Source organism: Eublepharis macularius, chromosome 3, assembly GCF_028583425.1.
Source record: "Eublepharis macularius isolate TG4126 chromosome 3, MPM_Emac_v1.0, whole genome shotgun sequence".
In the NCBI taxonomy this organism is placed as follows: Eukaryota; Metazoa; Chordata; class Lepidosauria; order Squamata; family Eublepharidae; genus Eublepharis; species Eublepharis macularius.
The window spans coordinates 67,260,346-67,286,131 of NC_072792.1; the positions used below are offsets into that span (position 1 = coordinate 67,260,346).

At 39.6% G+C, this 25,786-nt stretch overlaps 1 protein-coding gene across 3 annotated transcripts in view; it reads right to left on the reverse strand.

The window, feature by feature from the left end:
• The window catches only part of GPM6B (glycoprotein M6B), a 148,565-nt gene that overhangs the window by 25,481 nt on the left and 97,298 nt on the right, over positions 1-25,786 (reverse strand). For 2 of the 3 annotated variants that reach the window (XM_054974114.1, XM_054974116.1), the window contains exon 1: positions 24,734-24,936. The exons of the other annotated variant lie outside the window; for it this stretch is intronic. In XM_054974114.1, coding sequence (XP_054830089.1) covers positions 24,734-24,782 — 49 coding nt within the window. In that variant the 5' untranslated portion in view covers positions 24,783-24,936. Of the gene's footprint in view, positions 1-24,733; positions 24,937-25,786 lie in introns of those variants that run through there. 3 annotated transcript variants of the gene reach the window in all.

Below are 25,786 nucleotides of genomic sequence, written 5' to 3' on the forward strand. Positions count from 1 at the left end.
GCTTCCCAAAATATGCAGAAAAATATTAAAATGTAACTTTAGAAAAACTCCAACATACTAGAGTAAAATAGTTTAAATACAAACTGTATAGTACAGATACATATCAATGCAGCAGCCTTTCAATGGCCATTTTGTCTAAAGCATCACTAGAACCTTTTGTGCAGTTCAGCAGAATAAAAACATTTTTTGTCCTCAGGCTTGTGAGCAGCAGTTACCATGGAAGCAGGTTAATAACAGCTCAATGATTTGCCCAGAGCTGCTGGTGAACCTGGCTTCAGATTTAACACACTCACAAAAGGAGGCCGACTACAACAAGGGCTGAGATTATTCTCTTGGGAACCAAGGCTATAAAATGCAAGCGTGTACACATACACATGCAGACTTTTTTAAAAAATGGGACACAAACAGAAGAGAGAGTGCAGGATCCAAGTCTCATAGAAGTGACACCTCATGCGACACCAGGAAAAATGAAAGCAATATACAATCTAGTATGGGCAATCTACACAAAAGGGTGGTGTGCAATTAATAAAACAGCCAACAATCAGAGATGGATATGTGGTGACCCTGCAATGCATACACGGGCATGCACACACAGCCAAACAATGACTACTGCTGTGAGTCTGAACACTGTCAACACGGATGGTGCCTACCATATATATTCGGCAAGGGAAGTGCAATGCTTGTACATAGCTACATTCACAGAGCTGCTACTGCACCTAAGTATTTCAAAGACTAGCCTGTGGTTTGGGTTTCCTTTAAAAGTAATTTAACAAAGCCTCCCAACATGCCCATGAAAACTGCTGTACAGATTTACCATCCCAACTCCCCCAATATATTTACATGTGACTAGGGTTGCCAGCTCCAAGTTGGGAAATTCCTGGAGATCTAGGGGGTGAAACCTGGAGAACCCTGGAGAACATGGGGTTTGGGGAGGGAAAGGACCTTGGCATGGCATAATTCCATAGAGTCCACCCCCAAAGTAGCCATTTTCTCCAGGTGAACTGATGTCTGTGGCCTGGACACCAGTTGTAATTCCAGGAGATCTCCAGCCACTACCTGGAAGCTGGCAATCCTACATGTGACCAAGTCACTCAATCTTTTTGATGCGATTCACCATTGTGTATGGGTGCTTATATGGCGCTTTTTTTGCCATGGGAAAAGGTCTTCTAGTTAAGGTTGCTGCCTGCTGTATTCTAGAAAACCTTAACTCATGTTCTCAACAGATATTAGAGCAGTCAAAAGATTAGCTCACAAGACTATAAAGTGACTACCAAATAAAATGACATTGCAAAGCAGTTCTAAGCACTTTTGAAATCAATGGCCCTACTTCCAGATAAATGGGTAAATTACCAAATTTATCTTAATAGTTCAGAATTAAAATGAAAGCTTTCCAACAGTGTCATTGGTTTTGAATTAGTACCGAAGCTGTACTGTATTCTGATACTTGATATGGCATATTTGTTTCCCCATAGGAACAAGTAACATTCACAACTGATTATGAGTAAAGCTTTTATGAACTGTTATAGTGGTTCTCAGTATTAAGCTACTGGAAGACAAGCAGATGGTGTGCAAATGTTTGGGCCATGATCCTTCTCTACAATTCCACTAATTGAAGCTATTTTAAATACAATTTTTGCAAAGCATGGCTGTTTCAGGACTCAAGAAACCAGATCTGTTCAAACAGTACCATCTAAAGTTCTATACATTTTATTTCATTTATATACATCTGCCTTCCAGCATGGAAGTCAAAGAATTGTACACAGGTTCCCAGACAGTCTTCCAGGTGGTGATCAGGGCTGCCAACCCTCCGGTGATGGCTGGAGGTCTCCCAGAATTACAATTGATCTCCAGGCCAAAGAGATCAGTTCCCCTGGAGAAAATGGTTGCCTTGAAAGGTGGACTCTATAGCATTATACCCAGCTGATATCCCTCCCCTCCCCAAATACCATTGTCCCCAAGTTCTGCACACACACACCCAGGAATTTCCCAACCAGATCTGATTAGCTTTAGCAAGGTTACTGAATTATGGGCCTTTAGTCCATACATGGGTCCACATAACTAGAGCTGGTAGTACACCTGCATGGGCCCTTTGGAGGATCATTTATTGATCTGAATACATGTTATAAATAGTGCTAGCAGAGATAGTATGAGTGTGAGACTAGTCCCAGCTTCACCACATGTAAAGACTGATGAGGAGAAGTAATTCTAAAACTTGATAATATTTCCACGCCATCAATAATTTCACCAACCTACTCGCCGCTCCCACCCACCCCTCCGCAGTTCTGTACCAAAGAATTAAATGCCTTTCTTGCCTGGTTAAGAATTTTGGCATTTTAAAGAGTAAGTCATGAAGCACTAATGCAAGCAAGAGATGGTAGTCACCAATAAATTGCAATTAGTCACCAATAAAATCTGGGCAATTATTCATCACTATTCTTCTGAAGTCACTGATTTTGAGCTATGCTGAGAAGCAGCCTGGCCAGCGATAATGAAGCGGTTATATGATTTGAGCCTTGCATCCACCCAGCATAGAAGGGGTCTTGCTGTTACAAATCTGGAATCTTGCTGATACTGGAATCTTGCTGATTCCAGTATACAACATCCAAGGTGACAAACAAATATGGGAGCTTGAAGGTGATGGTTCACGCAACCACATTTGCATGATAAAATGTTGACTAAAGGACTCCATGGTGATTCTGAGCAAGTTCTGATGTAGGTATACAACTTTTTAGCCTATACCCTGATTTGGAAGAATTTATCCACCTATGCGCCCAACCAGAACCTTCTTACAGCAGAGGGCAACACAAAAAGCATGAAGGAGTACACAGGTTACAGTAGACATTTAAGACTAATGCAAGGCACGGCACAGACTTTATAATATTTCTGAACAATATCACTATAATCATTTAAGACTCTCAGTTAACCACATCCTGCTATCCATCTAAACAGGACCAACTACCATGTTTAGCTGCTTTCTCAAATAATAATAATGGCCTTTTCCGGCTTAAAATGTAAAGATACAAATGGAACACACTGAATTGTACAGTTTTCCATATAACTTAGAATGATAAATTTACTGTTTCATGAAATGGTTCTTAATTAATAAACATGCATTTAGAAAACTGCTTGTTTGAAGCAAATAAGAGCTCCATCATCTAAATGAGTGAAGCTTCAGCCACATGTTATCTGTAAAATGCAAGAAACTGATTCTATGCTTGACATCAGCACTGACAAACCTATTTCTGGTTTAGGTTACTTCTATGCTAGTGTTCAACAACTATGCTGGAACAAACAAGACAACAGAGCAAGATCCGTCCTTTTCATCCAACAGCATGAGACAAAGGTCAGACAAGGTCAGACAATGCCACGTAGAGGTCTTAGTAAAACAGCATTCTACACTTTGCCTGAAGCACTGTTTTAAAGTTGTGAAAAAGTGATAAAAGTGGTTTAAAAAGTGGCAGAACAAATCCCCCAGACATAGACTAGAGCCACAATTATAGTAATCCCAAAACAAGGAAAGGATGCCACAAATCCGACCTCATACAGACCTATCTCCTTGTTGAATCATGACTACAAAATTTTCACAACAATCTTAACAAAACGAATAAACACTTTCATTCCTGAATATGTGCACACAGATCAATCAGGTTTCATTCCTGGTCAGGATATAACTGAAAACATATTTAAGACCTTAAACTTAATATCTCATTTCAAGACAAACAAAATAAAAGCAGCCTTTCTTTCCTTAGACATCGAAAAAGCTTTCGATTCGCTGGAACCAATATATCTGCAGTCAATCCTCCAACAACTGGGCTTCAGGAATAATTTTCTCACAGCAGTCAAAGCTATTTACTCCCACTCCTCTGCTACTATCCAGATAAACAGTTTATTCTCAGACTCTATCCCTATAAAGAGAGGAACTAGACAGGGATGTCCTCTATCCCCAGCCCTGTTTGCACTAGCTATAGAACCATTAGCTATTGCAATTAGGAACCACCAACTTATAAGAGATATCGATATTGGGGCCTTCTCTTTTAAAATTAGCATGTTCGCTGACGACATGTTACTGTATTTTACAGATCCACACTCATCCTTATACCATCTACAGCAACTACTAACAGAATTTGGAAACACTGCAGGCCTGAAAGTCAGTATCACAAAATCTCATATTCTCCCAACTAATTTGGATAAAATGATATGTAAACAAATCTCAAAAAATTACAAATATCAAATAGCCTTGAAGCAAATTCACTATTTAGGAGTAAACATTTCATCCAACATCAACTCACTCATTAAACTGAATCACACTGAAATAATGAAACAAATTAAACTACTTTTTAACGACTGGACCAACCTGCATCTATCATGGTACGATAGGTTACATCTGGTAAAGTCATTTGCTTTCCCCAAAATACTCTACCCGTTTAGGACCATTCCAATTGATATTCCAAGAAAACAATTACACCAATGGCAAAGTATGCTAAACAAATTTCTCTGGGAAAACAAAAGGCCGAGAATTGCCTTTGAAATACTGTGCCAGAAACGTCCAAACGGAGGTCTTAAATATCCAGACCTTTGCAACTATCATACCACAGCTAGATTGGCTAATGTACTGCATCTTCTCAATCAAGCAAATCCCCCAATTTGGGCTAAAATATTTCAACCTATCTTGGGAAAATATACCATAAGTGATATAATTTGGAAATGTTCAATAGACTGTTCTAAGAAAATTCAAAAAAACAATTATTTAGCATCCCTACTGAGAATATGGGACAAGAATAGAACATACCTACTTCCAGCAATATCAAGATATTCTACAGTCACGCACCAACATTGGTTACCTCAGAGTCATGATAAACCCTTTTCAGAATTTTGGAGCCGAGAAAAAATAACTAGATTAATGGATATAACCACACATAAAGGATTAGCAGAAAAGTTGGAAATAGAGAATATCATGAATCATAAAATCGACTGGTTTAGGTACTCCCAATTACAAAATTTTGCTGATCACATCAATTTATCAAAAATAATTACCTCCCCCAAAACAGAGTTTGAATGCCTATTAGCCTCTCCTCTTCATAAAAAAGGTTTGTTATCCAAAATTTACAATATAATGCTGTCCATCCAAAAACATAAATCATAGAAATTTCAAGCCCAATGGAACAAGGATTGTCAAATAGAGCAGTCTACAGAAAGATGGGGAAAAATTTGGTCTTCTAATGGCTATACTTCAAAGTCAATTGTCACTAAGATGCAAACTTACAAAATAGTTAACAGATGGTATATAACTCCAAAGAAAATATCCCTGATCTCTTCCTCATCCTCCCCTAATTGCTGGAAAGACTGTGGAGAAGAAGGAGATTTTGCCCACTGCTGGTGGAGGTGCAAGCATACAGAAACATTTTGGAAAGAAGTGCTAAAGGAAATCCAGAAAATAACAGGATATGAAATTTCTCTGGCACCAGAAATTATCCTGTTAGATCAATGGGATAATTGGCAGACCCATATTCCCACGTTAAGGAGAAACCTAATAACCACCTTACTGGTAGCTGCAAAGAGTGTAATAGCTACACTTTGGAAATCTAAGAGCCTCGCTACAAGTGACATCTTCCACGCGAAGGGCACTTGATCATTTTCGCAAGTCTTTCTGGGTACTGAAGTCCCTCTCCCACACCCTTTTTCCTTCTGTTCCTCCCCCTCTCCGTTAGCATGGCTGCCTGAAGAGACGGAGAAAGCCTACGAGAGCAGCTTTTGCAAATCGTCTTGCTGGGGGGTGGGGAATGCTCTAGAGAAAGCTGACATGTGAAGTCCTCCCCTCTCTGTTAGAACTGTTAGGATCGCTGCCTTAAAAGTCAGAGAAAGCCTGCGTTTGCAAATCGTTTCTCTAGTCGCAAGCCTGCTCTCAATGATCTTTGGGGGCGGGCAGCTGCAACTTTCTAAGCTTTCTCTAGAGTATTCCCCCCCTCCCCGAGCTGCCCGCTGCAACTTTGCTAATCGTCTTGCTCGGGGAGGGGGGAAATACTCTAGAGAAAGCTTAGAAAGTTGCAGCTGCCCGCCCCCAAAGATCATTGAGAGCAGGCTTGCGACTAGAGAAACGATTTGCAAACGCAGGCTTTCTCTGACTTTTAAGGCAGCGATCCTAACAGTTCTAACAGAGAGGGGAGGACTTCACATGTCAGCTTTCTCTAGAGCATTCCCCACCCCCCAGCAAGACGATTTGCAAAAGCTGCTCTCGTAGGCTTTCTCCGTCTCTTCAGCCAGCCGTGCTAACGGAGACGGGAAGGAACAGAAGGAAAAGGGGTGTGGGAGAGGGACTTCAGTACCCAGAAAGACTTGCGAAAATGATCAAGTGCCCTTCGCGTGGAAGATGCCACTTGTAGCGAGGCTCTAAGGCTATCCCCTCAATTGACAACTTGCAAAAAAAAATTTGGGACAATTATTATATCGGAAAAGTTGTATAATATAATCTATCAAGTAGAACACTTCCCAAGAACAACTAATTTTATGGAGAAATGGTTTCCATTTTTTGAATATCTGGAATATAACAGCTCCATACCCGGCCTAAAAATTTTTCATACATATGCAAATATATAAAATATCTCTTAAAAGACAGAATTTCCTCTCTTTACTAAATCAACTATAATTACTTATACTGTAATAAGCATTACTTAGTATAATTACTACTCATTATTAACAGACTTCTTGTGAGTTATAAATGTTTGTATATTTAATTGTTACTTATTACATGCTTTGACTTTATGCATATTTTTAAATTTTCTGTGCTTATTGTTTAACGGTTTATAGTTGTGTTTTACAGTTTTAATAAAAATGTATTTAAAAAAAAGTGGCAGAAGACTTGATGTGGGCAAACAAACAGAAATAATACAGACAAGAGGGGAATTTTGTTGGTTGGAAGTATAGCATGTTACTGTGTGTGATTTGTACAAATGTCAATTTGACAGGTTTCTTGTGAATGAATCCACTTCCCAAAGTGAACTCAAGAGTTACACAAAACAGCCAATTATAGTGAACAAAACTATCTCCGTGACATTATTTCCCAACTCAGTAGCTCCTGCTGGGACAGGTTTTAACACCTGGGTTGAATCCACATTCACCCATTACCCGCATGTTTATCAGATATCTTCTGTTTGCCTCCAATCCGCGATTTTTTCCTCTTCATTCACATTCCTGCTTCCAATCCATCTTTCTTGTGCATCCCTCCGGTCACATGGCCGCTTGAAAACCGCTTTTTTGGGCGGGACCTTTTTTCCCCGCCCATTTTTTCAATTTTTTTTAGCGCACTTTTCCATTATTTCGATCTTGCCTTATAAAGAAACATCATTGAAGATAATGATGCCTCTCTTTCCCCCACTGACAGCACTGATGGCTCTCTCCCGTTTCTTTTTTGGAAATTTGGAAGCATGTGGGAAGCTTTCGTGGGCATTTCCTATGCAGGACAGTTCAGTGCCTGAATTTTACTGAAGTTTCACTTCTTCGGAGTGTCATTATTTCGATATTTCGTAATTTTGATATTACAGTAATATAAAATAAAAAAAAACAGTTAAAAAGGAAGTTTCGCGAGTCCGTTCTGAGGATGGATTCACCCCAAAATGATTTTTCAAACTACCAGATTTGATTCAGAAACAGCATAATCAATAAATCCAATGCTATGAAGTCAAAAACAGTCTTTTGCAGACTACGGAGCACTTGCAAGTTGAATCAGCCAATAGGAACTCTTGGAATGGCCGGAGAGACAGGAAGGGGGGTGGTTTTTAAAAAAAATGTGTAAATTGCGCATTGGCCCGTTCACGGCCACCGTGAAACTCCTGTTGAAAACCTGTGACCACATATTCGGGAGAAATGCGAATGAAATGCTTCTGTTTAATGAGGTAATGTGACCGGCACTTGGGATTGCGTGGGGAATGCGGGGAACATGCGATTTAGAATGAGTAATGTGGATTTGACCCTGGCTAGATACAGTAAATTACTGACCAGGATTCAGACCACCACATTCTATTTCAGGGATCAAAGACAAAATGATAGACCTCTCATACAAGACTGAAAGAAAAACTAAAGTGGGAATTTAGCAGAATAATCAGAAAAGTTTATTGAGAACAACCAAAGTACAATCATGCAATCAACGTTATATTCAAGTATACTGGTGGTGGCGAGAGCCCTCAAGTCAGAGTTGACTTATGGTGACCCCTGGTGGGGTTTTAATGACAAGAGACTAAGAGAGGTTGTTTGCCATTGCCTGGCTCTATAACTCTGGTCTTCGTTGGCGGTCTTCCATCCAATTACTAATCAAGATCAACCCTGTTTAGCTTCTGAGATCTGATGAGATCAGGCTCACCTGGGCTATCTAGGTCAGGAAATCCAAGTATATTACAGTACCAAAAGAACAAGGAGAGCACCAATAATCTCCAAACTTACACAATATTTATTTACTCTGTACAGCATGAATGAGAATGGAGGATTAGTGAGAGGTAGGAGGAAAAGGCAGATATTACATATCTTTTGCGTGGGGATGCCATTTGTCAGGGCTTACAGTGTGGAGGTATCTGACAGTCCAAACAGATCACAGACTTACACAAACCCAAAGGTTTGGAATTCCCAAAAAGAGAACCTGGCAAAGAAAGCAAATGGGAATCTGGGTGACAGATTCAGGCAGCAGATACTAGGGAAGTCCAGAGAGGACAGCAAATGGAGCAGGACTGAGGGGTAAGTGAATTTAGACTCTCAGGGTATGCAAACCTGATCTGAAGCTGAGCAAAAGCAAATCTTGTCAAAAGAGGCAGAGAATAACAAAAACAAAAGTTTGATTTGCCCAGGCAGAGAGAAGTAAGAAGTAAGTTTCTGGACTGACTTGGAGGGGAGAAAGACTGGAGGTTTAGAGGTGGGATTTTTAAGGTTCTGGCAAAAAGGGCAGCAGGAAAAAGAAAGTTTAGGGCATGTCTTGGAATACTCTCCTATAGCTACAGGCTGAGATCATTGGAGGCCCTTTATTCTAGGAAAAACAACAGGGAATTGTAAATTGCACCTTGAATAGATCAAAATGTTTAGAATAAGTTACAGAACTGACTGCATCCTACAGAGCAATTTCTCTCTGCATCACTTTTTTGTATCAGGACCACACCTTTCTGTCACCAAGTTCATTGGCCATTATAGCTAGAGATTGATTTTAATCTTGCAAAACGGTCTGCCTCTGCCTATTTTCCTGTTCAATTTGTCTTCTTTTCTTCTGCAAACAACTTCTGAAACAAATTTCAGACAGAAGTTTGTGGGATGAATGTGTTGGTCGCAGACCAAAGAGGTAAAGACTAAGCCCAACAAAATGGAGGCAGAATGGTCATAGTAATAAACCAAGCTAGTTTTACAGACAGTTTGGGATAGGGTTGCACCACTCCTAAGGGATCAGATTCATCATCTCCAGTTTACTTCTAGATCCAGTTCTAATAAGAAGCAGAGTATGGAGGACAGGCGTATATTTTATCAGGTTTGCCAGCAGTAGCTTTTCTGGGAAGGACAGTTTTGACCAGAATAATTAACTCCTTCAAAATATCCAGATCTAATTACCATAATGAGTTATACATGGGACTGCAGGATTTTAGTCCAGAGGTACCTTGGAGTCCCCAAGAGACCCTTAGGGAGCTTTGACTCTCAAAATCTTGTTGGTCTCTAAGGTGCCATGGGACTCACATTGCAGGCCAACATGGCTACCTACCCGAATCTAAAAGGGACTGACTTTGAAGACTGCTCAGAAATTTCAATTGGTGCAAAATGTGGCTGCAAAGGTTCTAACTATGTTCCTCAACAATGACGATACCTCAGCAGTGCTATACCAACTGTATTAACTGTCTATTCATTTTTTTGCCCAAGCAAAGCATTGATATACATTCTAAATAGCTTAGAACTGGGGTACTTGAGCGGTCGCCTTTGCTCATATGAGCCTGCCTGTGAACAAAGATCAGCTACCAGTGCCAGTTTTGCACATCCATGTTCAATGAAATTTGATTGGTGGGCATTTATGACTGGGCCACTCCAACGCTAACGTTCAAGACTTTTGAATGTCTTACCCCAAGAATTTCATCTTGTCCTTTCATTTCTCAGCTTCTAGAAAATGGGTGGGAACAGTTTTGTTTTGGAAGACATGTGGCACAGGTTGAATTGACATAGTGCTGAAGTCATTTTTCTGATGTATTTACTTACAACTGTTGCTGATTAAGGGTTTTATTACTTTAAAAATTATTGCTTTTTATGATGGTCTTTTGAGCTGCTCTACTTGTTTAGGATTTTAGTCCTTTGTATTATATTAATTTTATTGTTTGAAAACTCGTATTATAAGTGACCCTGAGTGCTCTTTTAGTAGACAAATGAATCAGAACTAATCTAAAATAAATAATGAACATTGTAGGGAATGTTTCTGCTCACTTTTCTTCTAATAAATTCAGTTTCTAGCATACCATTTCAGAAGTAATTGCTACAGAAGCTTTTCTTAAAAAAAAGTTTCTGAGCACTAAATTAGTATAATCACTGTTTAATTTTGGAATTCACTTCTATTGTTCTCATATTTTACATTATGGAGTTATTTTTTCCTGGACTCTTATATAGCTCTTGCACATAGAGTTGTTAATCTAGTGAAAAGGAATAATTAGACTAAAACAATTCCACTGGAAACAGACATTTCAGAGGCAAACCTGTTCCAATGCTTAACACATAGGCTGATTGTTGGGAACTGATTAAGGGGTTTTGACCGCATGGCATTTAGAAGTGTGCATCCCTAGCCCACACATAATATATCAATACTGCAGGGTTTCATAAAATGACAGTAATTAGCATTGTCTTCCTCCGATATCTAACACATCCTCTCAGTTAATTATGTTCATACAGTTTTCTTCTACCTCAGCTACTTCTGGATCCAAATCAAGGGCTTGCCTGGTCTCTTTGTATTTCACCTCATACCATACCTTCCCTAACCTCCCCATTTACACACAGGACCCATCCACTTTCCTGACCAGTACTTTCTCATGAACAGACTACCATCCTCCATTTTACTGCCTTCATTTCCATCTCCTTTACATCTTCAAGATACTTCAAAAGGAGAAATACTATATTCATCCATCCTACACACCAATTACTAGAACTCTTTTACTCCTCCATTCTACAGATCTCATAAACTTACTCCATTCCTTCCATCATTTTTCCTTTAGTGTAGCATAGTAGTTAAGTGACTGGGCTACCAATCAGCACTCTGCTAGTTCGATTCCAACTTCTGCCATGAGCTCAGTAGCTGGCCTTAAGTAAGCCACTCATCTCAGCCCCAGGTCTGCATCTTTATTGTTGGGCTAATGACAACACTGACTTTGTTCACCACTCTGAGTGTGGCATAAAGTTGCCAGGTCCCCTTACCCTCCCAGCGGGAGGGGAGGAGACCTTGCTCCTACTTTCTTCTTCTGCTCTTCAATTATTATTTGCACTGTGGCTGTGCAATGATGACATTTCTGGTGACAGGCACTTCTGGTGACATCACTGCGCAGGTGCAGGCGCTCCTGCAGTTCTCAGCAGGCCGATTCGGGGTTCAAATGGGCCCAATTCAGCCTGTTTGGCCCAAATCATCCTGTGGTGAAGCACAGGAGTGCTTTTGGGGCAGTGTGATAACATCAGTGACATTGTCGTGCCATGCCCAGGAGGCCCATTCCCGAGCCTTCCTCCCCCACCGGCCAGGTAAGTGGAGGTGGGGGTGGGGGGTGAAAGCGGGGATCTCCTGCCCCACTGCAGGAATGGGATTCCTAGTGTGGCACTAATCTGTCCAAAAGGGACAGATTATCCCCTCCATTTTATACCTTCAGTCTTTATCACCCACTCTCTTCATTACGTCTTCTGATCTTTATATTCACTCATCACAGCTGCTCCATCCTCATTTCATAACTCTTCTATGCTTGTGCCAAGGCCTCCTTCTAGCATAGCCTGCTAAGCCACTAGCCTAGGGCTGAGGAAATGATGCAGAGAGAGACAAAAAGGGTCTTTTGCAGACTATGGTTGCCAACACACTTATAAACATTCACGAAGGGATTTTCCATCTCAATTCCATTCAACACAGAAATTAATGGCATAGATTCAGTATGCATATTTGCATATTGTGCAAGAATGAACTTTTTTCTGAAGAAAGAAAACAGGAATAGCTTGTTAAACAGCCCCATTCTGCCAAGGTCCAATTATCATTGTTAATTTTGCCATGCCAATGGTTGAGAATGTGCATGAGACATAGGGCTTAGCACAGAAATTGCAGTGCTACTCATTTGGAGAAGCAGGTTGAGAGCAAGATGTCTCCTTATTTTCCATCCATATTTTCCCATGCTTCCCAACAGGTTGCCAGAGAAGGCAAGATTAAAATCAATCTAGAGCATTAGAAAGATGAGGCCTAAACGAGCAATCCAGAAAGACTTGAGCTCATACTGTTAGTTTGAAACCTGAGTATTAGTTTCCTGTCTCCCCCAAAAGCCTTTTTTATTTCTCATATGTTTCCCTCCAGGGTGGGTGGTGGATGGGATTGCAACAAGGCTTTTGTTTTGGTTCACAATACTTGTAGGTAGTTTTTATTCAAAACTCTTAGAGGACGCATACAGATAGCACAATGAGACAGTGTTTATTAAACCATGGTTTGATCAAACCCCATTTAGTTGTGATAGACAAGTGTAGATTGTCTACTGAAGCAGGATGTGTTAGCTGAAATCAAACCAGGGCTTGTTAACTACCGTTGGTATTAATTGTGGTTTGGTTTGATGTTTGAATTCAAGAAGCACGATGTGCTGAATTCACAGTACCCATGATCACTTGGACACAAGGCCAGCTGTATAATGAATATAGTGTCCCTGAAAAAAGGTAAAAGATAGGCAAATAGCAGCAAGCTAAGGTTTGCATAAAAGCCAGGATTTATTCATTATGTTTGGTAACCCAAACAGACTTTTTTGGGCAAGCCATGGCTTATTATGACATTTGAACAGAATCTCAGTAACAGTAGCTCAGTCCCAATGTATATATGATGGCTAGGTTTGCTTAGCTTTTGCTTGCTCAGCCTCACCTTTAAAGGAGTGCTCATATGCCAGTGTGCACATACTGCACTCCTAGAGGCTATCATGTGGGTTAAGAACCCTTTAAACACAGCACAGGTTTGCGGGGATCCCTGTATGGATAACTGCCACAGCAACCTGTTCATGGCAGGCTTGAATCAAATATTTAACAGTGCCTACTAGTACTGGCTGTCAAAATGGCCTTCACCACTAGCTAAAAAAATCTTTAACAGTGATGTCTCTAACCAACCTCTTGTCAAGAGCCATTTACTTCTTCACCCATCCTCAGAGAGGGAGAGAAGAGACTGCTTTAAATTGATGGATGTTAAATTTAAAACACAATATTTTAACAGTACCAAAACATTGGCAGAGGGGAAAGCAGAAAAGGAAGCTAACAACCAGGAGTCACACACTTAGAACTATATGAACAGACAACAATCTGTAACCTGTCCAGAGGTTAAGGAGTATCATCAGTACCTCTCAGCCTCCCTGTTTCTTTGATTTCTCATTGCTGCTAGGGATGGATCTCCTTGGCATATGACTTGCCCAAAAGGGAGCTCGACTGCATAGCTTTTACTATTATTTGGTTGTATACAGGAAGCTGAAGCCTGACATACTGAAAGAACTGCCTGAGGGAATCAACATGCTTTTATAAATAATCCTGAAGAGCAAAACTGTAATTTTTGAAGGGGAGGGGGCTGGGTTGCTTCTATGAAAACGGCTGTGATCTTTGAGTGCATTATTCGTAGATAAAAAGAGTCATCCCAGAGAAGATAGATGGGAAGTCCCCCCACCAGTGTCAGTGTGTTACATGCCATCAAGTCACTTCCAGATTAAAGGACGTCCAGTTGCTAATGCGAATAGATGCTAAAGGAATGCCCAAAGCTGTGTGACATATATAATAGAAACAAGGGATGTGAGCAAGATATATAGATCAGTTCAAATATTAAATTCAGAAATTCAAGTTTACGATTATTCTAAAGTGCTAGATATTTTGCAGTTGATTGGGTTAGGTTGCAAGGATCCTTCTTCCTAGCAAAGGTCTTGGGAGTTCCCAACTGTGTGCATATTATTGCACAACATCAATACTATCATCACATAAGGCAGAATTTAAGTTCAACCACCCCCTCCCCCCATAAAAAATGAAAAGGAATGATTTGGGTTAGGTCTATTATATAGCTGACTTTAAATCAGAAATATGACACAGACACCAACATTTACAAAATTAACACTGGGTACTCTTCCCTTCCTCCACAACAATAACATGCAGAGACAACAATTGTAACATGCGATGACTGAGTATTATTGCTCCTATATTAATCTAGTAGAGTTTATAAGATGCCTTTAGACCTGATATTTCACTCAGGAACATTTCTTAACATTACTTTTAGAAAATATGAGTATACATACTAGTCTCTTTAGTTTATGGAAGTAAAACTTGGAAAGAGACACATAGGCGTCTGTTTCCAATAATGGCATGTAGGAAAATTATTTAGAGTCAGTATCATTCCACAGATGTGGATGAGTTTGTCCCTCTTCCCAAGTTACATATTCAAACTCATTAAAGAGCAGGGGAAAGGGTTAAATAAGTACTTACTCACAATTTTCTTTCTAATATCTTTTGAGCTGTCTTTCTAACCTATTTTAAAATGTATTTGAAAGAAGATCAAGAAGATCCTTTGTGAAAGACCCAAGAGTTTCTTTAGCCTAGCAAGAAATCCAGAATATAAAAGAAATTATTCGTGTTTATGACTAAACGTTGAGTCTATAAAAAAGGAAATAATCTTTACAAGTTAAATAATTTAAAAGTTCTTAATTACCAACTATGTCAAATATTTTGTAATCAAAATCATGTCTAAAACCACTTCAGAGCTATTTTGACATTATTTGCCACTGACTTAGTGCTCAAGACAACACAACGGAGCATCTAGAAATCAACTTACAGTAGGTATCAGTGAGAGACATTGGTTCAAAATAGACCACAATCTGTAAAACTGATCTGCATAATATGATATAACTAAATGTTTACAACTGCAGTCAGTCATTTCTCTTGTTCACCAAATCTGTTGTAAAGATTGGAACTGGATAAGAATCAGGGTCAACCCCCAAGGCTGTACTATGGCCCAGGAGGAAGAGAGCATATTTCCTGCACCAGCACAGGAACTAACCAATCAACCAACGTGAACAATCTCCACACAAGCCTATTTTGAAACATACAAGCAAAACTGAGCCAAATTTTACAGAGAGCAAGTTATGCAGTATCAGCCCCTCTCTAGAGTACAGTGAACACAATTTGTATGACAGAGAAATGCAAAATTGGTTCTTCCCATCACATGCTCTCTAGTCCTTTTCTGTAGCCTGTTGTCCAAAGGTAGCACACAAAGTAGACAATCTACAGCAGGGGTTCCCAATCCCTTTTCAGTCTGTGGACACCTTTGGAAATGCAACACAGGGTAATGGAAACAACCACAAAATGGCTGTCACAGGAGGCACAGCCAACCACAAAATGCAAGGGGGTAAGACTATATATAACATTAACAACTCTTCACTATTTCAGGCAGAAGCTCTGTTTAACAGGATGCCTTTTTAAACAAAAATATTATTTATCAGATCTCCAATGGCCAATCAGAAGCCCTGCTGGGAAAAAGCCCCACTTTCGAAAAAACTTGCAAGTGCCAAGAAAGGTGCCATCATTAGGAACCCCTGATCCAGGGAATCAATGCCCAGCAGAGGCAGTGATCTGATGGTCAAAGATATTAATAACAAAATTATAAAATTTCTACACTAAGCATATACAACAATGGAATTATTTTCAAAGTTTTAAAAATATAGACTATGCTGTTCTTATGACTAAGGGAGGGAATAATATGTAGAGGTGAGCTTTTAGCTTCTGTTGCAATAAATGAAAATACTGGCTGAACTGTACATAAGTTTGGCCCTTGTGGACTGTAATCTATTTAGAGGGCCAGCCTAAGCATAACATAACTTCATTAGAAGATTGTCAAATTAATAGCCTCATTTTTATCATGTCACTTTTACCATGGAGCACAATATTCAGAATAGGGTTGACAGCAACCTGGAGAAAAATGTTCTGCCCCTTTAACAGAGGCTTAAATGGATATTGCCACCCCAGACGGAAAGAAGAGACAGACACAAGTGTTGGGAACTAATGGGCCATATTTATTTGGCAACAACATATCACTGAACATATCTACGCGGCAAGTGCCTAACTAGTGGTACAGGTCAGGCCCTGGGGCCACCCTGGACCTCCGCCCTGACCTGTCTGGGTGAGCCCCACTGCCCCAGGTGCAAGCCATCCCAGCACATGGCTGGGACCCAGCTGGCCAGGCAAATGGTCCCCCCCTCCAAGCCTATAGCACCTCCTGCCATATAGCAGGAGGGCCTTGCTTGCACACGGTAGCCTGCCCTCTCAGCTGGCAGCCGTCAAGGAATACCAGTGATCCTGACAGACCCCGATTCCCCCCCCTCAAATGGAGATGTGCCAAGGGTGCTCACCGTCCACTCATTTCTCCCCATCCTAATCCTGCCAGGGGACTTCCAATTACCGTAACCCATGCAAGAAGTGCAAGGTAGGCAAAAAAATTCTATCTCCGAAGCCGAAATGGAGAAAGGAGGAAAAAAATTCCCACCTGGCCCTGGTAACAGCAGCCAGCTAATCCTGTAGTACTGCAGGGCAGGTGGGTGGGGTTTCAGTTCAAGAATTTAGAAATGAGAATAACTGTATACTGTTCCCTCAGAAGTTACTGAAGTCCAACAGTCGACCTGCAAAGGATACATCAAGGCAACTGCTGGGGAGCAGGGGTGGAGCTGCCTTATAAGGCATTTGGTTCCACCCCCTCCTGATCCCCGTATGTTGAGCTGTCTGGTAGCTCTTCTTTCCTATGGGGTGGCTCTTCTTCCCCTGGCCTTAAACAGCTATGCTGCTGGCCGTGCAGGCCGAATTCTATCACAGGTGAACATCTCCATGACACAAAAATATTTAACTGTCCATTTCCACACATTGCCTGTATTAAAGGGGCAAGACTTTTTTTCTCCAAGTTGTTCGCAACCATGATTATCTTCCATATTTTCCCACTAGTGTAAACTATAATTAACAATCAAGGATGTCTGTTTCACAAAATCTTTTTAAAAAGTAGATTGGCTGGTACAGCAACTAGCATAATATCACTAAAGAAAACGGATATCCTAGTCTTCAGGTCCTCTTTCTTACTACAGATTATTTAATAATCTAGACAAAGTTATAAGAGCCACTCTTTATACTGTACATGGTGCAAATTATTTAATAAGGTTTAGCTCTCTTTTAGGAAGAAGCAGGACTTAGTTCCATATTAAAAATGCCTTTAAAAGGTACTGAAAAACACCTTTAAAGGACATTTCTGTTTCAGTCATAATATGATGCCACCAGCCAATGAAGCAACATGAAAGCTTTCAGTTCAAGAATTTAGGAATGAGAACAACTGTATACTGTTCCCTCAGAAGTTACTGAAGTCCAACAGCTGACCTGCAAAGGATACATCTGGCATTTTCTTATATACAGGAATTTTAACCATTATGCTGGCTTCTATGAAAGTGGTAGATAAAAGGTCTTAAGAAGTAGTTCTTAATGTGAGGGAATTCAGTCTCTAACACAGTTAAAAGACACATCAACAAAGCACGTTTAGAAACATGTTGCTACAACTACTACAAATGAGAATTACAGTACTAACAGATTTAAGCCCTTTATTTACCTTGATTCCCCAAAGGGCCAACATTGCCTCTCAATGCTGGCACATGATGGTACTGGTGTAGCCTTGAATTCCTGTACATCCATTGGTACCTGCCAATTTCCATTTCTGGTCTGGTGATCACTGCCAATTTTAGGTGGTAAAAAGTCAGTGTCTCCAGCAAAGTTCAGTTTTACTTTAGCACTAATATATTCAATTCAGTTTTAATATCAAAACGTGGAGAGGAGAAGAACAGAGAAATCTGTGAGCTTTCAAAACTGAAATAGTCACATCCATGAACTTACCAGAAGAAGGGGAAAGCATTAGCATTGTATTTTGGGGGGCTAAGGCATTACAGATACTAAACAGTTAGAAAGCTTACTAGATTTTTATTTTCATATATTCTCAGTTTTCCATCCTTGGTAGATCATAATGAGTTCATTTTTACTGCATTTCTACCCTCTAACACATCTCTCTCTCGTTCCCCCACCCCCTAGGCACACACACACACTTTCTCTACTGCCAGTTAGCCCTTCCATAACTGATAGGGAAGAAAGAGTAATGTAATGTGGGAAACCACTTTAGCTATTTATAACTTTTTTCCAACCCAACCAAGCAAGATAATCATTTCCAGATTCAAGATAGAAAAATTAAAAGCATAATTTTAGTTATCACAGTATCAGATAGTTAATGCCTACAGGAACGTAGATAAGGGTTTTTTTTGTTTTTTTAAAGGCCCTGGTAGAACACTGGTGCCAGATTGTTGCATGCAACCAAGGATCTCTTTAAGCATGTTCTGCTGGTCATTCAATTGTATTTATATTTTACAAGGCAAACAATATTTTTATTTGATATTTTTGATAGCCCATGTCTTCCTATGTCTTAAATCTATTAAGAAAGTTCATCAACAACATACAGTAGCTAATCACAAAGTAACTGTTTGCCACCTACTCAATGAGGCATTTCAGAGCCAAACTGGCCCTAAATGCTGCAAAGACACCGTCTGGCAAATAACATCATGTCACTTTTATTTGCGTGTCCTTGAAATAATTATGTATTGCCAAAATAGATCATTCCATGGAATAAACTGGCAGTTTCTCTTCTTCAGTATCGCTTCTTTATATTTGTACAATAAATTTTCTTTGAGGAATCTGTAACACAGATTGTAAGAAAAGGATGCCAAAGCTTCTGCAAAGCCTCTGTCAAATTCTATGGGGTTTGGGTGGAAATTCCATTCAAATGAAGGATGTAAATCAGCAGTAAGCTTAGTGAAATATAACCTAATGTTCCCTTCAGGCATTTCTAGTTTTCTTAGAAATTAATCTTTAGTTGCCTTAAAAACCAACATAATTCAACTATAGCAGATTTCCACCTATGCTCATGAGAGAACTACATTAAAAGCAATCCAGTGGCAGCTCTGACCATAATCCTTTCATAATACCAAACACTTTTCCATTGAGTCTCTGAGAGCCAGTTTGGTATAGTGATTAAGAGCGGTAGGACTGTAATCTGTAGAACCAGGTTTGATTCCCTACTCCCCCACTTAAGCAAGCTGGGTGACCTTGGGGCAGTCAACGTTTTTCCAGAGCTCTCTCAGCCCCACTTACCTCACAGGGTGACTGTTGTGGGAATAATAATAACATACTTTGTAAATCATTCAGAGTGGATGTTAAGTTGTCCTGAAGGGCAGTATATAAACTGAATGCTGCTGCTGTTGTTTTTGTTGTTAAAGGAATTGAACAACTGGAGACATGGGGCAGAAATACAAACATCAGCTGAATTATTCCAGTTCATGCACATTATCTTTCTACTTAGACAACAACAAAAAGATTCCATTTTGAGAAGATTTGCGAATGTATCTATTTTTCCAATTAATTCAGTTGTGATTTCATTTTTGTCTGCTGCACAATCAGTCCTCTTTGCACACACCATGTGCCACAATGGATGCCAAAGAAACTGAGGATGAGCTCAAATTAAAATAAAGGGCAAGTGGGCAATTCATAGAATGAATAGGTTTTACCACATTTTTGTTAGTTATCTAGGATCCCTTTTGGGGGAAAAAAGGTTTGCCTTTTTCAAACACAGGATGCTTTGTAACTATGCTTTCTTAGCTTTAAGTGAATCTTATAACACACTCCAAACAACTGCTCTTTTTCCTTGGAGGAAAAAATTACTATCAGACAGCTTAGTACAGCATTGTCAAGGATCATTCTCTTTACGGGATGGTCTGGGGGCTGTGTAATTTAACACACAGTGCAATCCTAAACAGAGTTCCATCCGTCTAACAGTGCAATCCTAAGCAGAGTTACTCCAATTTAAGCTCATTGAAATCAATGGGCTCGGACAGGAATAACTCTGTTTAGGATTTCACTGTAAGTCAAAGCTTTCGAGAATCACAGTTCTCTTTGGGCCAAGCTACACATGACAAATGACACTTGAACGGCAAATGTATTTGTCCCTGTTCACTTGCCCTCCACTCAATCCACTTGCCGTTCAAGTGTCATTCGTCATGTGTAGCTTGGCCCTTTGTCAGATAATGTGAATACATCTTCATTTACCTCTCTCATCTTAAATTCTTTGATATTTCATATTTATCCTGATTTAGGAAAGAGCAATCTACTCATTAGGAATTGCCTTCTGGTGACGTTTAGGGAAAACTCATATACCCATATCTAGCACCAGGGAAAACCCATATCTAGAAGGTAGAGCTCCTTCACAGCCAAAGATGGTGACAGAGTCAATCAGCTATTTAGTGAAGGGATCTGAATCCCTGTCCAACAAGCAATCTGCACCACCATATTGGATATGGCCAGCCTTCTGTTTGGCAAAGAAGATCCCTGTAGGCAGCCTACTGCACACAATGTTTTCTGCACATTTCTGTCTGGGGACATTTTGTTCCTGCATATTTCCGAAACTGTGTTCTGCTCTCAGAAGCGCATTTCCTCACACTAATCCCCCTTGCATATATGTTTGGATTTATACTTTCAACTAGTTTTGGTAACAGGTGTATTGTTTCTATGCAGGTCTCATGGAAATGTACAGATATTTGCACAGGAACAACGCTCAGTTGATTATGAATTTATGAACTCTCAGGTTTGACACGGGGTGCACGATGGGGGTCAGTAGGCAAAAGTCTGCCATGCAAGTGGAAAATATACTTACACAAATGGAAGAGGAATTAAGATACAACCCATATGTAATCACTATATCGAGTTTGCTTCATTTTAATTCATGCATCATTAAAAACTTCTAATCCGAAACCTCTCAGTTCCTTAACTGAAATTCCATTTCAAACAACTGTGGCCCCGCCTCCACACACAAATGTCTGCTGAATATTACTGTATTGAACAATAACAAGTTTATTATTAATGTTCAAATGCAACAACATTTTCTGTGTTGTTAAATATCTATAATCTAATATTTTACTTTTGATGCTCCCAAGCAATTTGAGGGGTATTTTTAAAATGTATTTTATTTACTGGGTAGGTTCCCCCCCTAAACTGAATGCAAACATCTTGTCTGTGTTATTATGTATCAGGATGTATTTCTTCAACTGCTGATATAAAATGGCATTCATTTTACCCATTTGTTCCATCTCAGCAACTTCACCTCCCCCCCCCCAGTTGTTAATTTCATGCCTGCAAGATAAACCCTGTCATTTACAATGATTTATAAACCCTCAGCTTTAAATGCATCCAATCTGGTTTGCAGCTCTACAAAATACCTGACAAACAATCCCACAGACAGTATGTTCATGAACTATTCCTCTGGTAAAAACATTTAATATTTGGAATAAAGTGATCTGTTTGCATGAAGGTGGTCCAGTTTTCTCAAAGAGAACATGGAAATATCTTGAGAGAAAAAGAAGCCTTAAGTATGATGAAAATCAAACAACTGTATATCTTTGCTTAAAGGAAGTTTAGTAGTGCTTTTAATATTTTCCTACCAACCCACAGCTGAGATTTCTATGAACACAATACATTATAAGCACATTTTCAGAATGTAGTCATCAAAAATTAAGATAATCTGCAATGTCTTAGTATTTATAGATGCTTGATATTAAATTGGAATGAGTAACTAGACTCTGTGCAACATACCATATATATGTAAGAAGGAAAAATCACCATTTTCATCGCCGTGTTTTTCAACAGTTTAATAAACCAGTTTTATAACAACATTGCTGTGTGTTCCACAGAAACACACCAAAGCAATAGAGGCTCCATCTACCTCCTATTTAAATCAATAGTAGAAATCCCAGTAGCGTGAACAGAGCAAGATTACCCCCAAATGCACAAGCAGTTTTAGCATACAAGTGGATGTTTAAAATATATAGAACTACATAATTAGTCAGTGATGATTACTGACTACTAGATGCTTCCCCGGTTTATCATCTAGCATTCAGTTACACAGCAACAACAGGTTCACTCACTACAGTAAACTGATTTAAAAAGAATAAAAAATTAAGCCACAGCTCAGGCAGATTATTAAAATGTAATTGTCAAATGTCTCTTTCTAACAAAATCTTAACACTAGGGAAATATTTGCATTGCATTCTTGGAAATTCAGTTCAAATTTGACAGTATAAAATAATGTACACTTTTATCCCATGCAAAATAGAAAAGAGTCCAGTAGCACCTTTAAGACTAACCAACTTTACTGTAGCATAAGCTTTTGAGAACCACAGTGTTATCAGATCATGCATCTGACAAAGAGAACTGTGGTTCTCGAAAGCTTATGCTACAGTAAAGTTGGTTAGTCTTAAAGGTGCTACTGGACTCTTTTCTATTTTGCTACTGCAGACTAACACAGCTAACTCCTTTGGATCTTTTATCCCATGTTGAGTCTCCTGTTGTGTTAGAGATAGACACTGAAACACCAATGTTACGAGGAATGCAGTGTGACCAGTAAATAATACTATGAACATATACAACATACAAGCAGTATTCATTAATGCTTTTGAAAAAAATCCAGGGAACAATCCAGGAAAGTGTAATATATGTGCCAAAATCCTACAGAAATCAGTGGGACTTTAACGCATGCTGAAGTGATTGACAGAGCCCTTCTAAGGAAAGTTTCACCCTTCTAAATCATTGACTCCAGGTCCAGTTGCTTTCAATTGGACTTAGGCATGCTTTTTATTGGTCATGTAATTTAGGGTTGCAAATAGAAGCATGATTCTCCTGGCTTCCTCTTTAATTTAGACATCAGAGACTGGTCTGAAATTTATTTGAGAAAGAAGATAACTGTGGGCTGCTTGGGTCCCTACTGGGAGAAAGGCAGGGTATAAATGAAATAATTAATAAATGATTTCTCGTATTTAATTGTTTTAGTATAATGATCAGCTCCAGAAAAGACATTTTAATGTGTATTACTTCCCACTTCCTAAGTGACATACTTATAAACAACTGGAAAAATATTGAATAAAAGATATTCAATCAAATAAACTAAATAGAAGTCCATACTAAAGTTGAACAATCTAATGAAAAAAGTTCAGTGAGCTGAATTGTGTTTCTCAAACAGAAGCCACCCCAAATGAAGGGCACTGCTTTTGAAATACAGGGAAGCTTCAAAAGCAGTATGTAATAGGGCACAGAGGTCAGTTGTTAATGCAACAAAAATTATATTGGCCTAATGTAAAGCACTTGAGGAAGACAAAGTGGCTTCTTTAGATCTCAGCCATTAACTTTCAATGGGTAGAGTAGGAGAGGGCAAAAATAAGGAATGTATGTCCAGTATACCAGTGCTAATACAATCTTTCCACAATTTTGTGCTGTAATAGGTACCTGAAACACAACTTTGTTTTAAAAAAACAAAGCAAAAATCTTCAGTGACTGCTCGAGACACAGAATGTTTAATCTCTCGACACGGTAATGTTTGAGTTAATGTTACGCCACAATCTCCACACGCCTGCTGAATTTCACTTTACTGAATCCCACATATTCCATGAAGCTGTTCTTGTATTTTATGGATTAAGTGTTCCATACAGAGAAACAGTTAGATCTTAATATATTCATTGAAAATGTAAAGGACCCCTTCAAAGCATCCCAGCTCTTTTTAAAGGCAAAATTAAAATAGCCAGTGTTAAAAATATAATAATATAGTTATGCCCCTCCAGGTTTTTTGAACTGCATCATACAGAAGCAATTACTTGTGTTGGCAGTAATCCTGCTTCTGATAGCATATGCTTATTCCCTTTCAAGTCCGTGGATTTAGACAGATGTAGATGGCTGCAAATTTTCAACACAAAAGTTTGCTATGGTGGAAGGCAGTCAGATACCACATCTGAAGTTTTTAACTAGGTAAGTTTATCCTGGATGGTGTGGAACTTCTGAATAATCACTAGCAATGTTAATTCTCTTTCTTGTTCCAGACTACTTACCACTTTCCTGTATCTAAGTCTGTGCCTTCCCTGCCATTGTGATGTGTGTTTGCAAACCATGACTGCACTTGTAGACCCCTTCCCCTTGCCTTACACAGCCATAAGAGATAGGTACTATTCAACAACAACAAAAAGAAAATAAAAAAGGTAATTCAATAGAATGCTAACTCTGCACGGGCAGAAAGCTTCGTGCTACCCTAATACAGCGTGCAGCATTGCCTAAATCCCTGTCTGAGACTCAAAATGCTTAAATAAGTGATGCATGTACACAAGAGCACATACACCCCAGTTAATTCTCTCTAAAATGCTATAAATACATTACAGACTTCTGCAGGGGGAAGAGTGTAGGAGATGGCTGAAATGCCAACCAAGAGATCGGGACAGATTCCTGTTCCATTAATCTGCTGTCAAGTCATACAGAATAAAATCACTAGAAACTAGAAAATGCAATAATGTTCGTTTATATGCTGCTCTAAGGAGAATGACAAACACAGTCTAAATCTATTCACTGGAGGTTCTTAAAAAGATTTAAACAGTCTATTGTTTGGACTTCTGGGTACCTTTTTTCTCTTGGCTTTGTTCTGTATTTTCCTCGGCTGCAGTTTCCATGGCTGGCTTTATACCATCCACCAAAAATGCTTTCGCTCCCCGCCCCCGGCAAAGACTTTCTCTCTTCCTTCTTTCTTCCTTCACTTCTGTCTGTTATTTACCGCTGCAGTGATTGAGTGGCTCTGTTCCTCACTACAGTAGATTACACTCCTTTCCAAAATGCACAAAGTCTTGTCAGCTTCAGTTGCGATCTGCCTACTGGTCCATAAAGATCTGTGCCAGGAAACACTCAGCCATACGTCAGAGACCCCAGTTATAAAATAGCCATTCTGTGCTTGATTGTCTCCCTGCTCACGATGTATTTGCAGTGGGAACTTGAATCAGCTTGCCTCCCTTTTCTTTTGCGTGTTCACCACCTTCCTTCTCTCTCTATGAATGTTAATCAATTCTCAGGCGAGGAATAGATTTGTGACATCAGAAGAGGGGCTGCATCAGAGGGAGGGAAAGGAGCCCCCTCCCGTTGCATGACTCAGCGAGGACACTAGCCCCTCTCCCTACACCATCTCCAAGGAGAGTCCATGTCATCACACAATAACAGGGTTCCCTTTCCCATGGGACCCTATTATTACGCCTGCAATTTGATTTATTCCATATGCCCTCCCATTCTCACGCAGGACATCAAATTCAGCAGGATGTGCTAGTCTGTTGCTGTTTAGCTCTTGATTTTCAAAGGGTTATGTGGGATTCAAATTTTAAAGAGTTAACGTGGAGACGTACACAAATATACAATATTTGAGCAGTGTTAGTAGCAGTGTTAGTAGTTAGTATGTAACAGGATCAAAAAATCTTTTCATGCTTCTTTATAATTAAACATTATGAAGTCTAAGTGGTGGGTCCATTCTGCTAGCAATGGGGCCCTTGTCTGGCAGAGTATGCCTCTTCTGTCCTGCTGGAGTAGGATCCTTGCACTAGAGGAAGGTTCAGTTGCTAATAGCATACAGATTCAACCCAAAAAACAATGGATAAAAAATGCAGGCTAACATGACAGGCTTCATGTCAAAGTA